General features: G+C 42.2%; 2 protein-coding genes across 2 annotated transcripts; one reads left to right on the top strand and one right to left on the bottom strand.

Annotated features, from left to right (window-relative positions):
* Positions 1–1,497: 1,497 nt before the first annotated feature.
* Positions 1,498–2,091, bottom strand: LOC132494406 (olfactory receptor 10V1). Its single transcript, XM_060105486.1, has one exon. It carries the CDS (start codon positions 2,089–2,091, stop codon positions 1,498–1,500), a length of 594 nt encoding a protein of 197 aa, XP_059961469.1.
* Positions 2,092–7,739: 5,648 nt separating this feature from the next.
* Positions 7,740–8,294, top strand: LOC132494405 (olfactory receptor 10V1-like). Its single transcript, XM_060105485.1, has one exon. The coding sequence runs from the start codon at positions 7,740–7,742 to the stop codon at positions 8,292–8,294; it is 555 nt and encodes a 184-aa protein (XP_059961468.1).
* The last annotated feature ends 4,953 nt before the right edge of the window (positions 8,295–13,247 follow it).

Below are 13,247 nucleotides of genomic sequence, written 5' to 3'. Positions count from 1 at the left end.
ACAAATATATGGACACCAAGGGAGGGAAGTGGTGGGAGGGGTCGGGGTGGTGGGATGAATTGGGAGATTGGGACTGACATGTATACACCAATATGTATAAAATAGATAACTAATAAGAAACTGCTGTATAAAAAAATAAATTAAATAAAATTCAAAAAAATATGTAATCTCCTGGAGGAAAAGTTGATGGAGAACTTGCTCTAGAGAAAAGAGGACTGAAGACTTATAGAAGATGCACAATCGGTCCTAATACATGTGAAGAGCTGTTATGTAGAAGGGAGCTCTTAGAGGGGAAAACAGGATCAGTGGGAGGAAGTTGTTTGTAGATAGACTTTAGCTCAAGATAAGGTACAGTACTTTAATAACTGGAGTTGTCCAGTGAGGAATGGAGTGTCTTACAAGTTAATGATCTCTCTCCTTGGAAGCTCAAGCAGAGTCTGGAACACTCTCTGAGACAGAAGAGATCCTCAAGGAATCCAAATTCAATGGTGCCCACTTTCTTCCTCTCCTATATTTTCACTTATTAAATTAAATAACATTTCCTCCATTATTACTATGCTTTTTATTACTGGGGTGCTCTTTAAACATTATGAACAGAATCATGAGTTTTCATTTTGGTTAACAAAACAGGAAATGTAAAAAAAATTCCTCCTTCCTTTGGCTAACTGCAAAGCCTCTTTTTTTTTTTTTTTCCCATTCAGGGTCTGCTGGGCCAATATTTAGAACATAATGTTATGACCTTGGAAGGAACACATCTCTGCCACTTCATAAATAAGGAAACTGAAGTCTAGAGAGATGGAGAAACTTGCACAAGGTAACGTATATTCTTACTGGCAGAGAGAGCTTAGAACAAGGGGAGTGTCATTGTGTGAAGACAGCTTAGTCTTTAGATTTCCGAATACTTGTGTTCTCATCCTGGATATGTCTTTTGTTACCTACTTTAGTTTTCTTTTCTAAAAATGAAGACAATGATACTTATTATAGGCTGAGTGAGATAACCCACATAAAGTACCTAGTATGCAGTAGAGGTCCAATAAATAAATGCTGAAGCTCCTCCATCCATGTCCAGGACATCATGTTGCCCTATGTGATAAAGCTTTATTTCAATTACTAGTATTCATTTCCTCCAGTGCATTCATTATTCTTCTAGAATACTATGTCTCAGTTTGTTGAGGACAGTCCTGGCTCATGTATATCATCCCAGAATAATTATTAATCGCATCCCATTTCATTCTCAGCAGTGTCCTGATTTAAATAAGTCGCAGAACCATCCTACCTAGAACTTGCTTAGTGCCCTCCTTAGGGCATCTTTCAATTCCTTGTTTAAATGGGTTTTAAATGGGAGTGATAAAAGTGTAGACCACAGACACCACCCACTCCATCTCAGGAGAGTAGCTGGAACTGGGGGACAAGTATATAAAGCTGGTGCAGCCATACTGCAGGAGGACCACTAAGATGTGAGAGGAAGGTGAGGAAGGCTCGGTGGTGCCCTTCTGCTTACTGGATCTGTAAAATGGCTTCCACGATGAAGACGTAGGAGATGGAGATTACTGAGAGGGGGATGCTTAGGACGATGAAGCTGATGACATACAGAGCAGTTTGGTGAACGTGCATGTCTGCACAAGCCAGGCGCATGACGGCAGGCATGTCACAGTAGAAGTGGTAGATTTTGCTGTTGTTGCAGAATGGGAGATGGAAGATTAAAATAGTCAGTGGTAGTGACAGCAGGAACCCCAGTACCAGGGATCCTACCGTCAACTCCACACACAAGGGCCAGCTCATGATGAGGGTGTATCGTAGAGGGTAGCAGATTGCTATAAACTGGTCATAAGCCATGACTGCAAGCAAGACACAATCAACCCCACCCAAGAAGACAAAGAAAAACATTTGGGTGCCACATCCAGTGATAGCAACAGGAGTTTTGCCCATTGAAAGAAGGTTTGCCAAGGCCAGTGGGGTGATGGAAGATGTATAGAAGATTTCCAGAACTGCCAAGTTAGCCAGGAAAAAGTACATGGGGGTGTGGAGAGAGTGGTTGATCTGGACAATAACTGCAATGATGGCATTTCCACTGAGGCTGGTCAGGTACATCACCAGGAAGGCCACAGAAATCACCACCTGTACCTTTGGGTCAGCTGAGAATGGACGGAAGAAGAATTGTATCTTTGCAGTTTTATTTATTTCTTCCATGGGTACGGCATTGGACCTACGAAAAGGGAAGATGACACAGTCTCTAGGTACCTCTCATTTAATACGATGCTTTCCCAACGTTTCCATTCATGGAAGTACTTTGGCAATTATGTGCACACTTTCATTTTAAAGCAGATCATGGAACATTATAATTTGTACATTTGCCACCTTTACCCTCAAGTACTGAAGACTGAGAGATCCTCAGTGGTGGGGATTTTGATGATCTTTGCTTTAATTCCAGTGCCTAGCATAGTACCTAATAGAGAAAGTTTTCCAAGAAGTATTTGCTGAATGAATTAATGAATAAAGTCAATGTAAAGTTCAAAGTTACAAAATAGATAAAGTAGGTCTAATTCAGACAGACTCGGATGCAAACCTTGGCTCAGCCACTGACTATATGTGTGCCCTTGGGTACATTAATTACATTTTCTAAGCCTTGGTTACCTTATCTGTAAAGTGGCAATGATAGTACTGTTCCCCTCTCACAGAGAAGTTGTGGAGATTCAATGAGATAATGCATATGCAGTATTCATTATGTTACATAACACTTTATTAGCTTTAAAAGGATTATTGTGGGGTTTATGGAGAAAACACTGTAAAATTCATATGGTTCAGAGAATGTTAAGAGCTACCAATTATTCAACCTTCCTTCCAATACAGATACTTATGCTCAATATTTTATTTTTCAGCTTTGTTGAGTTATAATTGACAAATAAAATTTGTATGTATTTAAGGTGTACAATGTGACATTTTGTTATACATTGTGAAATGATTACCACGATCAAGCTAATTAGTATAACTTTCATCTCATATAGTTGTTTCTTTGTGTGTGTTGAGAACACAATATCTACTCGCTTAGAAAATTTCAAGTATACAATGCATTATTGTTAAATTTAGTCACCATGTTGTACATTAGGTCTCTGGAATTTATTCGTCTTATAACTGAAAGCTTATACCCTTTGGCCAGCATCTCCCTATTCCCCCTGCTCCCTGACCCTTGGGTAGCCACACTTCTCTCTGTTTCTCTGAGTTCAACTTTTTTTTAGATTCCACATATAAGTGATATCACCACTTGTTTTTCTGTCTAGCTTATTTCACTTAGCATAATCTACTCCAGCTTCATGCTTGCTGTCACAGATGGCAGGATTTCATTCTTTATTGGGCTGACTAATGTATATATGTTCCATTGGTCAATGTGTCTGTTTTTGTGCCAGTACCATACTATTTTAATTTCTACACCTTTGTATTATAATTAAAAATCAGGAAGTGTGATATCTCCAGCTTTGTTCTTACTGTTCAAGATTGCTTTTGCTCTGGGATCGTTTGTGGTTCCTTCCATTTGAGTTCTAGGATTGTTTTTTCTACTTCTGTGAAAAATGCCATTGGAATCTTGATAGGAATTGCATGCATCTGTAGATAAGTTTGAGTAGCACAGACATTTTGAAAATATTAATTCTTCCAATTCATGAACATGGGTTATCATTTCATTTATTTGTGTCATAGTTAATTTCTTTCATCAATGTTTTATAGTTTTCAGTGTGTGGGTCTTTTACCTCCTCATTAAGGTTTTCATCACTATTCTGGATTCTTTTCTTAGTGAAGGCCTTTTAATGCACTGAATTCATACACTATATTATTTAATGACTATAGAACAGTTAGATATTTTTGTTCCCTATATGTTGTGTGATCTGCTTCTTTCTTTTAGATACAGAAACAATACTACTAGAAATAGCTTTATATGAATACCTTTTCATCCCTTTGACTTGCTTCTTTAGAATTAATTCCCAGCAGTAGGAATATTAAGTGTCTAATTTTTTTTAAAGATTCCCAACTAGGAGATGATGTACTGTCTCCTATAGATAGAATATAGGAAATCATTATTCTTTCCCAAGTCCATATATACAAAGCTGAAACCTGCAAAGGAGATAAATACGAGGACATGTTCATGACAAGCCAACACGGAGTAGTGGTTAAGTGTGTACAATCTGCAGTATTTGACCAGGGTTGGAGTCTGTGCTTTGGTTTTTCTCATCTGTAAAATAAGGACAATAATGGCTCCTACCTCATAAGTTTATTTTGAGGAGCAAATGAGTTAACTGGCATAAAGTGCTTGGAATAATCCCTGACACCCAATAAATGTCAGTCATTACTATTTGAAATGCAGTGGACATTAAGAGACACTCAATACCCATTAGCTGGCATTTTAGTTTTATTTTGTTTTACAGTTTTCCCTGCTGTGACTCAGAATACTTGGCTTGGTCAAGTTGGCTTCATTATTTTAAAAAAATTGAGTTGCATTTACTATATGCAAATTATGTGTGAGTATGTGTGTTAAGGCAAACGAAATATAGAAGCTGCCCTCAAAGATGCTAATAGTAGGGCTTCCCTGGTGGCACAGTGGTTGAGAGTCCGCCTGCCGATGCAGGGGACACAGGTTCGTGCCCCGGTCTGGGAAGATCCCACATGCCGTGGAGCGGCTGGGCCTATGAGCCATGGCCGCTGAGCCTGCGCATCCGGAGCCTGTGCTCCACAACGGGAGAGGCCACAGCAGTGAGAGGCCCGCGTACTGCAAAAAAAAAAAACAAAAAGATGCTAATAGTGTATTGTGCAGCCAGGGAGACAGGCATATACACAAATAACTCAAGAGTGAACAGGGTAGAGTGAAAGGAATGTGTTGACCATATACCAAGTGTGAAAGAGCCAGTTTCAAGCTTCCAAATCAGCACTTTCCTTTGAGGTGCTTGGTGCTTCTGGCCATGATGGCTTTGGTTCAGATGTTTCCACAAAATAGCTGATGCACAGGGATTGTTCTGCAGTAGGCATTCCGGGAAAGCAGCCTAGCTAGAAAAACAAACTTCCTTCAATTCCATTCCAGGGGTGATTGATGATAAGTTACCTGAATGAAGGATGAACTGTGCATTCATGGAATGACACTTTTCTTATCGAAAATATAATGATCAGTTGTGGTTAGACAAACTTTTTTCTTAATTTCTGTATAAATTGTTTACTTTGCTTTAAGAATTTGCAAAATATTGTACTCCACAGTTTGAGGACAACAATGCTTGTTTCTCCTTTTGTCATGTTATAAGTTTGCAATTAATTAAAATGATAAGAATATTGATGTTTATTAAAGAATATTAGAAAATATAGAACAGGAAAAACACTTTTCAGGCTCATCACTCAGAGTGCATTCTTTCTACAGTGTGGTGATCCTAATTTTTTAAATCTCATTTTCTGTTTAGTATTATATCACAGATATCTTCATGTTATTACACTGTCTTTATAAATATAACTTTAAACAATTGCATAGTATTTCATCAACTGAATCTAGCATTCCGTATTAAGTTGTCTTCATTATTCCCTATTAAAATTATGCTATGATTTTTACCTTGTATATCAAGTTTTTTGTTGTTGTCATTGTCATTCTAATTTCAGATTAATTTCTAATTTTAGACTCCCAAAGTGTGATAACTAAACTCAAATGCTAATTTTTTATTTGGCAAATTTCAAATCTACAAAAATTAAGAGGATAGTACTATGAATACTTAGGTATGCATTACTCACCTTGGAAAACTGTCAATATTTTGACAAAACATGAGCATTTAAAAATATTATTATTTTCCCAAAGTGTTGAACCTCTCACCTCTCCACCAGCGAGCTTGGTAATGCTCATTTGTCCAGAACTTTGCCAGCGCTGGGGATCATTGTTAACAACTAAACCAAAAGAAAACACAATGGGGCTTCCCTGGTGGCACAGTGGTTGAGAGTCCGCCTGCCGATGCAGGGGACACGGGTTCGTGCCCCGGTCCGGGAAGATCCTACATGCCGCGGAGCGGCTGGGCCCGTGAGCCACGGCCACTGAGCCTGCGCGTCCGGAGCCCGTGCTCCGCAAGCAATGGGAGAGGCCACAACAGTGAGAGGCCCACGTACGGCAGAAAAAAAAAAAAAAAAAGAAAAAGAAAACACAATGGTAAAAGTTGGTTCACTTGTTACACAAAAAAAACGATGGTGGTTGAACGTTTTAATTTGCATATGTTTTTGGCCCTGCCCCTCTATTTCAGCAGGAAAGTGTTTTTGGCATGGCCCAGCCTCTCTGAGAATCCCCCTGAGAAGATCAATGCAAAGACCCTTCTGTAGGCCGCTACCTTCGGCTGTTTGAATATCATTGAAAAGGTAATCCATAAACACAAGAAAGTATTTTTGCGTATGTGCAAGTCTACCTTGCAGCAAATTAAAACAAAATTTAAGAGTCGTGCATAAGGACTGAACGATTTAGAACAAAGGTGTGGTGGGTGAGATGGAACAGTGGATTTTGGTCATTGAGGGATTTCCTGAAGTTATACCCCAGGTAAGTTATGCTAGTTTCACTTATAAAATTATTTTGTGATAATTGTATGTGTATCACAAGAATAAGAGATTCCTTTATTATTTTTTCTTCAGTTTTATCGAGGTATAATTGACTAATAAACTTGAGGTTCCTTTGCTTTTTAAGTTTAGGGTCAGAGTAGAGTAATATGATTTTAAAAGTGTTTAAGAGAGGTTAATGTAAAAGTATGATAAGTTGGGTTGGTGGGCAGTGAGCTAAACATGAGGAGATGAAAGCCTTATTTAGGGTGGACACCGTAATAATGCAAATGAAGGCAGATATGAGAAAGAAGATAAAACAAGAGTAGGGTTAGTATTTGGTAAAACAAAACAGAACAAAATTGGATTGTTCAAAGTTTAAGAAAAAAAACAAAAATAAAAAATACGATAACAAAATTGCGAGTTTGGGGATGGGGAGGATAGCAGTGTGAGCTGTTTAACTTACCTGGACTTCCGGTTTCCACCTTTGTAAAACAGGTAAAGGAAACACCTGTGTTGCCAGCCTTTTAGGCTTGATATGAGAATCATATGCTCTTTGTACAAATATGTACTTTTAAGGTGTCCTGGGGGTGATTGGACAATCATAGTAATGAAGAGGCATGAGAATGTTCAGGAAGGTTTGCTTTAAAAAAAAAAAAAAGAGGAATGGAGATCAAGGAAAAAATGCAATTGGAAGGAAACCCTGTTGAGAACCATTCTATTGCATGGCTGGCATGGGGCATGGCACTCTCAGACACCACCTCTCCGAGGTGTGTGTCACACCCTTCCCATGTTTAAAAGGAGAACGCTGATGTCCATAACTTCTCCAAGGTCACACAGCTAGTAGATTAAGCAGGGCAGGAGGCAAGATCACCTTAACTGAACTCCAAAGGAAGCAATGAAGGTAAGGAATCAATGATTGCAAACTGTGTTTCTAACACAGGCAAGCTCAAGGACACAGGAGGATCACTTTGCCCGTGATGTCCTTCCTGGTACCAGGGCTAATGGAAGAGCACAACCAGACCGGAGCGGTCCATTTCCACTTCCACCCCTTCTCAACAGACCAGGCAGTGGTGTCCCTCATATTCATGGCCTTCTTGCTGTTGTACCCAGGAAGCCTCATTGGAAATGTCACCACTGGGCTCACAGTCTGGTGAGAACACTCCCTCCATACCCCAGTGTACTTCTTCCTCTTTGCACTGGCCATGCTGGAGATTGGCTACTCCACCAACATTGCTCCCTTGACTCTGGCTGGCCTCCTTTCCATGGGGAGGATACTTATCTCTCTCCCTGGCTGTGGAGCCCAGATGTTCTTCTCCATCCTTCTTGGGGAATCTGACTGTGTCTTTCTTGCTGTCATGGCCTATGACAGGTACATGGAAGTCTGTCATCCTTTGCATTACAACCTCATCATGAGTTGGAAGCTCTGTGGGCAGATGACTTTAGGTCTGGGATTCCTGTTGGTGCTGCCTTTGACCATTCTGATCTGCCACCTTTCATTCTGTGGCCACAGTGAAATCTATCACTTCTGTGACACGCCTGCCGTTATGCGCCTGGCCTGTGCAGACACCCACAGGCACGAGGCAGCTCTCTATGCCATCAGTGTGGCCGCTGTGGCCATTCCCTTGCTCCTTATCTGCCTCTCCTATGGCTGCATTGTGGCCACCATCGTGAGGATGGATTCAGCCCAGGGAAGACGCCGGGCCTTCTCCACTAGTTCCTCCCACCTCATGGTGGTTCTCCTGCAGTATGGGTGTTGAACCCTTATTTACCTGTGCCCCAGCTCCAGCTACTCCCCAGAAGAGGGCCAGGCAGTGTCTGTTGTCTACAACTTTTTCTCACCAGTGCTGAACCCCTTGGTCTATAGCATAAGGAATCAAGAAGTGACTGACGCAGTGAGGAGACTATGGCAAGAATGTACTTGATCAGGGAGCCAGAAATATTCCTTCTTAGAAAAAATATTCCTCAAATCAGAAGTAGGGACATGATCTGAAGGACAGGAAGCTCAAAAGGAAAAAGGAGGAAGTGGAGAGATGACTGTCCCATGGCTGTCACGCCTGTGAAATGCTAATCAGTACTAATTCATCCACTTTGTATTAGATTCCAATGATGAAACCCTAGATTGCCTACAAAACCAGCCTCCTGTCTCACCATAGTGCTTAGAATAAGGACTAGCACAGGAATGTCAGTGAAGGAGAGAATGATTGAATGGATGGATAAGATGATGACAGCAGTTGATAAAGCAGATGTTTTGAGAATGGGCCATCATGCACATTTCAGGCTATAGGTAACATTCTCTTACAAAGGTGCGGAGCCAGCATGACTAAGCACAGGCAACAGAGCACAAAGTTTAGAGCTAAAGGGATAGATTCAATATGGAGTCAGGTTTGTTCTTCTTTGTAACAGTAGTGTTATTGACCCAGGCCCTTGTACTCTTTAATCAATAGAAATTGATAAGAGGGCTTCCCTGGTGGCGCAGTGGTTGAGAGTCCGCCTGCCAATGCAGGGGACACGGGTTCGTGCCCCGGTCTGGGAAGATCCCACATGCTGCGGAGCGGCTGGGTCTGTGAGCCATGGCTGCTGAGCCTGCGCATCCGGAGCCTGTGCTCCGCAACGGGAGAGGCCACAGCAGTGAGAGGCCCACGTACCGCAAAAAAAAAAAAAAAAAAAAAAAAGAAATTGATAAGAGGCCAGACGAGAATTTCAGGCAAGTCTTTGTTGGGGCTTGTGCTGCAGCATGAGGGAGAGAAAATAAGTAACAGCTGCCCTCGCTTGCTCCAGAAAGGAGCTGCTTGGGTCCTTAAATGCGGTAACAAGGGGGGCAGATCCGTGGGTTGGGCAGGAGGTGTAGCTTAGGTGGTCTGCCCACCCACTTGGCAGTGCCGTGCCCATGGATCATGCGCAATACCCTGCTTTTGATCCCAGCACCTCAGAAGTGGCAGTTGGTTTGTGGCCTTTTTGTATCCTATTGTTCATAATTGCCCCAACTGTGCATGCTTACAGTTATTTTTAGTCCCTTATAGTTTCTTTGTATTCTGTTGCTCAAGGAGATGTTGTCCAGGGGCAAGCACTCTGGTAAAGGGTCCCAGGTCCCAGCCTATCTCAGTAGAGTCATCTGCTTCTCATGGCAGGAGATTGGCTCCTGTGATCCTTGCAGGAGAATCCCAAAACAACAATAGCCAATGAGCAGGGCTGTCATGGAGATTGGTGGAGAGGACCAGAAGGAGGATTGAGAGCAGGGAAAGATATTCCCAAGATACCATATCCTTAAAGAGAAAAAGAAAAGAAGCCCATTCTTTTCTTGATGTTGCAAATGCAATAGATGATAAAAAGCCACCCTATTCCATATCTGATTGTGCTACACACAAGAAAGGGGAAAAAGGGGAAAAACAGTATGAAAACCTGATGACAAGAATTCTTGGGACCCTTGGCCAGGCAGCAACATTAAGCAGTACAGGAGTGGGCTTTCCTGGTGGCGCAGTGGTTGAGAGTCCGCATGCCAATGCAGGGGACGAGGGTTCGTGCCCCAGTCTGAGAAGATCCCACATGCTGCGGAGCGGCTGGGCCCGTGAGCCATGGCCGCTGAGCCTGCGCGTCCGGAGCCTGTGCTCCGCAACGGGAGAGGCCACAACAGTGAGAGGCCCGTGTACTGCAAAAAAAAAAAAAAAAAGAAGTACGGGAGCATGCAGAATTTTGAACAGTGCTAGTGTGGAGAGTCAATAAATATTTTATTGATAACAATGATATTTGTTGAAATTAAGTTATTTCTCTAATTATTTTTAATTTATTCTATTCCCAATATCCTTATACAAAAGATGTGAAGCGGCTTAGAAATACATTGAATACAAAAGTTAAAAACACACTGTCAGGACTTCCCTAGTGGTCCAGTGGTTAAGAATCCACCTGCCAATGCAGGGGACACGGGTTTGATCCCTGGTCCGGGAAGATCCCACATGCGGTGGAGCAACTAAGCCAGTGCGCCACAACTACTGAGCCGACATGCTGCAACTACTGAAGCCGGAGCGCCTAGAGCCCGTGCTCTGCAGCAAGAGAAGCCACCACAATGAGAAGCCCATGCACCGCAACGAAGAGTAGCTCCCGCTTGTCTCAATTAGAGAAAGCCCACGTGCATCTACAAAGACCCAGCACAGCCAAAAACAAAAAAACAAAAAAACAAAAAGAACCCCAAAAAACCCGCATAGTCAAGAAGATCAGGGTAAAGGCAAAATTCAGGAAGAATATAGTAGTAAGATTTCTATGCAGAAATGTAAACCATGGGCTTCCCTGGTGGTGCAGTGGTTGGGAGTCCACCTGCCAATGCAGGGGACACGGGTTCGAGCCCTGGCCCGGGAGGATCCCGCATACTGCAGAGCAGCTAAGCCCATGCGCCACAACTACTGAAGGCTGCGTGCCTAGAAGCCACGACAATGAAAAGTCCGTGCGCTGCAACGAAGAGTAGCCCCTGCTCGCCGCAACTAGAGAAAGCCCGCACACAGCAACGAAGACCCAACACAGCCAAAAATAAAAACAAAAACAAACAAACAAAAAGAAATGTAAACCATGTGCTTCTCTGCAGTTTATAATAGTGGTCACCTACAGGTATCTAGCTTCCTAGTAGCCAAAGTAAAAAATAAAATACAATTAAATTTGAGAGCTTCAAAGGTCATATAATTTCTAGACATAGGGAGAAATTTAACACTTTTTTGGGGTTAAATCTCAGATGTAAAAGAATCTTTTCTTACTGCTTTTCAAAAGAGAATACAGCACATTTAATAACATACCAACAATTATAATAATAACACTAGCTATCACTTATTGAGCCCTGAAGTATGAGCCAGATATTGTTTTAGGTGCTTAGTACACAGTAACTTACTTGAATCCCACAAAGTCTTAGGAGATAGGTATCATTATTATCCCCATTTTACACATAAAGAACTGAAGTTCTGAGAGGTTAAGTCATCTTCCCAAGATCACACAGGCAGTAAGTGCTGGCACAGTTTCATTCCAGAGCCTGTGACCTTAGCCAGTATAACATATAGTAAATTTGAAATGAATTTCCTAGGGCTAATTCTCAATGTAAACTGATGGAGTGACACTGATGTTCAAGTCACTTAATGCAGTTCTGGAAGGAATGATCACAGTCAACAAAAGAATACAGCTCTCTGATGTTCCCACTTGATCTTAGTTTAGGGAATAAACCTAAAACTATTAGAACCTGATAGGCAAGCGTGTCTTTCAGGAAGTGCTTTCGCAAACACTATTTTACTCAAGCAGGGTCTTGATGAAATGAGTCTGTTGTAACAGAAACCAGGCTGTGAGGAGGTAAAACAGGTGAGCAAACTGAAAATGCAGCCAGTTAGACCCATACCCTCTTCGCATTACCAAACACAAATCCTTTCAGATATATTTTAAGACTTGATTGTTACCCAGATAAGTTTGACCTGGGAACTAAAAAAACTTCAAGATCAAATAGAAGAAACGATTTTTTTGTCATGACATTCAGACCTCGCCACTATTGATCTTTCCTCTTAGGAAAAAAAAAGATCTTTGGGGCCACACAGCATTTGCTGGAGCATGTCTCTGCTTCTTCTTCCTGGAGAGGTGAGATGTGAATCAGGATAAAGGTCAAGGCCTCACTGAGAAACAGCAAGTTTCACTGGCCCCCTTCAGCCCACAGAGACACTGCACATACCTGTCAACTATGTTCACTGTGGTTTTCAATTGCGTTTGGGAGAACCAGGTTGAATGTTGGGGTCAGCTGTGTACCTGAGCAGGACCCTAGGGGGCCTTCCCAGGGCAGACCTCTCCCCCATATCCCCTGCTTTAGCTCCTTTCTGAAGTACCTAGATCATAGTATCTGATGCACATTTCCTGAGTTTTTTACAGATGCTAAAACCACCACCAAATGGAAGAAATGAACTACTTGATGACCATGAGCATGTAGCCTCATGTCTTCGTGGACTGATAATGTTTAACCCCTGTGACACTGCCTTGTTACCTCACCATCAACCTATCAGAGAATTGTACACGAGCTGATCACATACCCTGGGACTCCCCTCCCTCACCTTGCCTTTAAAATGGCTTTGCTGAAACCAATCAGGGAGTTCGGCTTTTTGAGCATTAGCTGTCCTGGACTCCTTGTATGGCGCCTTACAATAAGCGTTCCACTTTCCTTCACCACAACCTGGTGTCAGTAGATTGGCTTTACTGTGTGTGGGTGAGCAGACCCAAGTTTTGGTTCCGTAACAGCTGGAAAGACTCAGTGAACCAGTGGGGAACGTGGAGAGAGCGTCCTGGGAGAAAATGATGCATTGGTCATAGAAATAGCTTTGTGGCCTCAATGGGTACAGTCCTTTTCTCATCCAAACTCCATGGAGTCTGATTCTAGAAGAAGGATCAGAAGATGACTAAAAGCTAGTGTCACTAAGGAGTTGTTACCGAATCAGGTTGTTTGCTTGACATGCAGCAAGTCAAAACACTGAGATGCCAAGATTTGCAGCAAAGAAAAGGCTTATTCACAAGACAGCCAAGAAAGGAAATGAGACAGAAAAACCAGTCTCAGCTCCATCTCCCTGAAGGCCAGGGGCCTGAGATATTTATGGGATAAAGAACCAAGGTAGACTTCCCTGGTAGCACAGTAGTTAGGAATCTGCCTGCCAATGCAGGGGACACGGGTTCGAGCCCCGATCCGGGAAGATCCCACATGCCACGGA

Source organism: Mesoplodon densirostris, chromosome 7, assembly GCF_025265405.1.
Source record: "Mesoplodon densirostris isolate mMesDen1 chromosome 7, mMesDen1 primary haplotype, whole genome shotgun sequence".
NCBI classification, from domain to species: Eukaryota; Metazoa; Chordata; class Mammalia; order Artiodactyla; family Ziphiidae; genus Mesoplodon; species Mesoplodon densirostris.
This window is presented reverse-complemented; position numbering and strand designations above follow the sequence as displayed.